A 2523-nucleotide genomic window follows, 5' to 3' on the forward strand; every position below is an offset into this window, starting at 1 on the left:
TCACCCCCCAGAACCTTTTTTTTAGGATTTATTTAATACATAATAATATATACATTGTAATAGGTATACACTTTTACTCGTTATTCATGGCATTCTTAAATACATTTTTTTAGGATTTGAATGTATCTTTGGTAGTTCAAAACTTACTACTGAAGATATTGACCAATTCAATCAACTTATTGAGTTTTATTCTCCTATTATTGATTCATTAGTGGCATTGAAAAAATAAAAATGTTTAGGAACAAACTCGCAAGCCAAAATATAACACCGAAATCAGCATTTGATGCTTTGTTAAAATGCAATGAAGATTTATATCCTAATAATATTCATTTTTTATTTAAAATTGTATGCACCTTGCCAGTTTCTACAGCTTGTCCGGAACGGCCATTTTCAAGTTTAAAAAGGATTAAATCATATCTACGCAACACAATATCTGAAGTAATACTGAAATAATATAGTAGGTAACCTATGCATTTTGTAATGTTTTATTTTTTCAATTTAGAAGAGGCTAAATGGTTTAGCAATGTTAAGCATTCATCGCGATATTGGCGTTAATGTAGACAAAGTGTTGAATGAAATGTCTCAAAAACCAAGACGAATGAATATTATTTTGTGATTTTTTTATGAAAATAAATGTATAATATTATAAATGTTGGTGTAGTTTTGAGTGTCATGGTGACATGATCAGCATGGCCTATATAGTGTACTTTACCGAAAGGTAAGATAACATAATGTGATCCTAGATATTTGTCCCCCGCCTCGGCCTTCCTTCGATGTGCTAAATAATTTTGGTCATATCACCCCCTAGAAAAAAATCGTAGATACGCCACTGAAATACCTTCATCAGTTTTTTTTCATAAGCATTACAAGTTTAAATCTTGACAAATTACGGAAAAATCACGGAAATTACCAAATTATTTTGAGTTGAGAATTCATAAAAATTTTTCTTTTTAAATCTAAGATTTTAAAATGTAATATAAAATTATTAATAAGTTTGTCTACATTTATCAAAAATAAAATTTCTACAAGCAAATCAAATAAAATTTTTATGAGCGTTTGAAGTTCATATTTTACAACATTGGATATTCACTCGATTTCTCATGTAGCGGTTTTGTTATTTTATTGTTATTCTAAAACAAATAACTGTACATGCACGAAAATTTTACTGAATGTTTATATTTTCATTTTCTATACATCATAAAATTTTGTAAATGTTTTGACACTTTTTGAGCTGTTTACTGACATTGTCAGTTTTCAATTTGTTTAGTATTTTTTTTTAACCAAAATGTTGGACCGTATTTACTTAGAATCGTTTCTTATCACATATACAATGTATATAAATGTTTATCAATGATGAGTGTCCACTCGACACTTACTATACAGCAGATCAACTTTTTTAAATTTAAATATTGTTTTTAACAATATAAATGTATAATATAAATATCATCGTATATTTTAAATAATTTTGTATACAAAATTGCATAACGGACTGTGTTTTAATATTTTTATAAAAAGTTTTTTGTAGGTATATGAAACATAGAATAATATAAGAACTAAAATATTTTAAAATAGTTTTTAATATCCCGGTGACTAATTGTACCAGCAATTAATTGTTTGTGACTAATTCACAACGATCCCTCACTTTTAAAGAGTTCGCTTTGTAAATATAAAATAAACTTTTAACTTTTAGTAAAGAATAATTATTGAAATTATTTGTTACCTATCGGCTGTTACAATAAAATAGAAAGTTTGATGCAAAGTAAGTAAATTTAGCTTCCAACATTATACTTTATTTTCTCACAATATTATTGCATGATGCCTAATAATTATATATAGACATATAGCGATAATTATAAGTAAAAAAAAGTAGTAATAAGAATAACATTCAGCACCATGAGTCTACCCCTAGGCAATTTCTACAAGTAGTAACAATACATACATTTGTTCTATAGTTCATAGTTTGTAGCGCAAGTTACCATTTTATAACAATTGTAATTAAGTCTAAAAAATTAACATATATTTTTTAAACAAATGATATAATATTAATTACATTTTTTTAGAAGCACAATATTTTAATAATGCAAATTTAAAGACAGCATTTTTTGTGATTATCACACAGTTGACAGGTATGTGTTTCAATATAATATATTTATTTATACATAAATATATTTTTTTTAAATATTATCACAGCGTTAAAACGGAAACAAATTAATCTAAACAATATACATGAGTATTAAGTATGTATATAATAACATTAACTAATTACATATATTATAATTAGATCTAACAATTATATAGAATGTAACATACATATTTTACATACATACAAAAATTAAATTAACTACAATGATCCAATAATTTGGGTAATATTGTTTATTATATTACATAAGAGATCAATATAAAAAAAAAACAATTTAATTGGTAAAAAATTGTGGTTACATTGAAAAAGTAATTAGAGTACAGAATATTGTAAAAATTAAATACACACGAGTAGAATACATTTTAAAATATTTCTGATCACTG

At 24.9% G+C, this 2523-nt stretch overlaps 1 protein-coding gene across 1 annotated transcript; it reads left to right on the forward strand.

Moving 5' to 3' along the window:
- Nucleotides 1-13: 13 nt before the first annotated feature.
- On the forward strand, nt 14-923 carry LOC107884387 (52 kDa repressor of the inhibitor of the protein kinase-like). Its single transcript, XM_016806320.2, has 2 exons — nt 14-438; nt 503-923. The coding sequence occupies exons 1-2, from the start codon at nt 232-234 to the stop codon at nt 614-616; spliced, it is 321 nt and encodes a 106-aa protein (XP_016661809.1). The 5' UTR covers nt 14-231; the 3' UTR covers nt 617-923.
- Nucleotides 924-2523: the final 1600 nt, after the last annotated feature.

Source organism: Acyrthosiphon pisum, chromosome A2, assembly GCF_005508785.2.
Source record: "Acyrthosiphon pisum isolate AL4f chromosome A2, pea_aphid_22Mar2018_4r6ur, whole genome shotgun sequence".
Lineage (NCBI taxonomy): Eukaryota > Metazoa > Arthropoda > Insecta > Hemiptera > Aphididae > Acyrthosiphon > Acyrthosiphon pisum.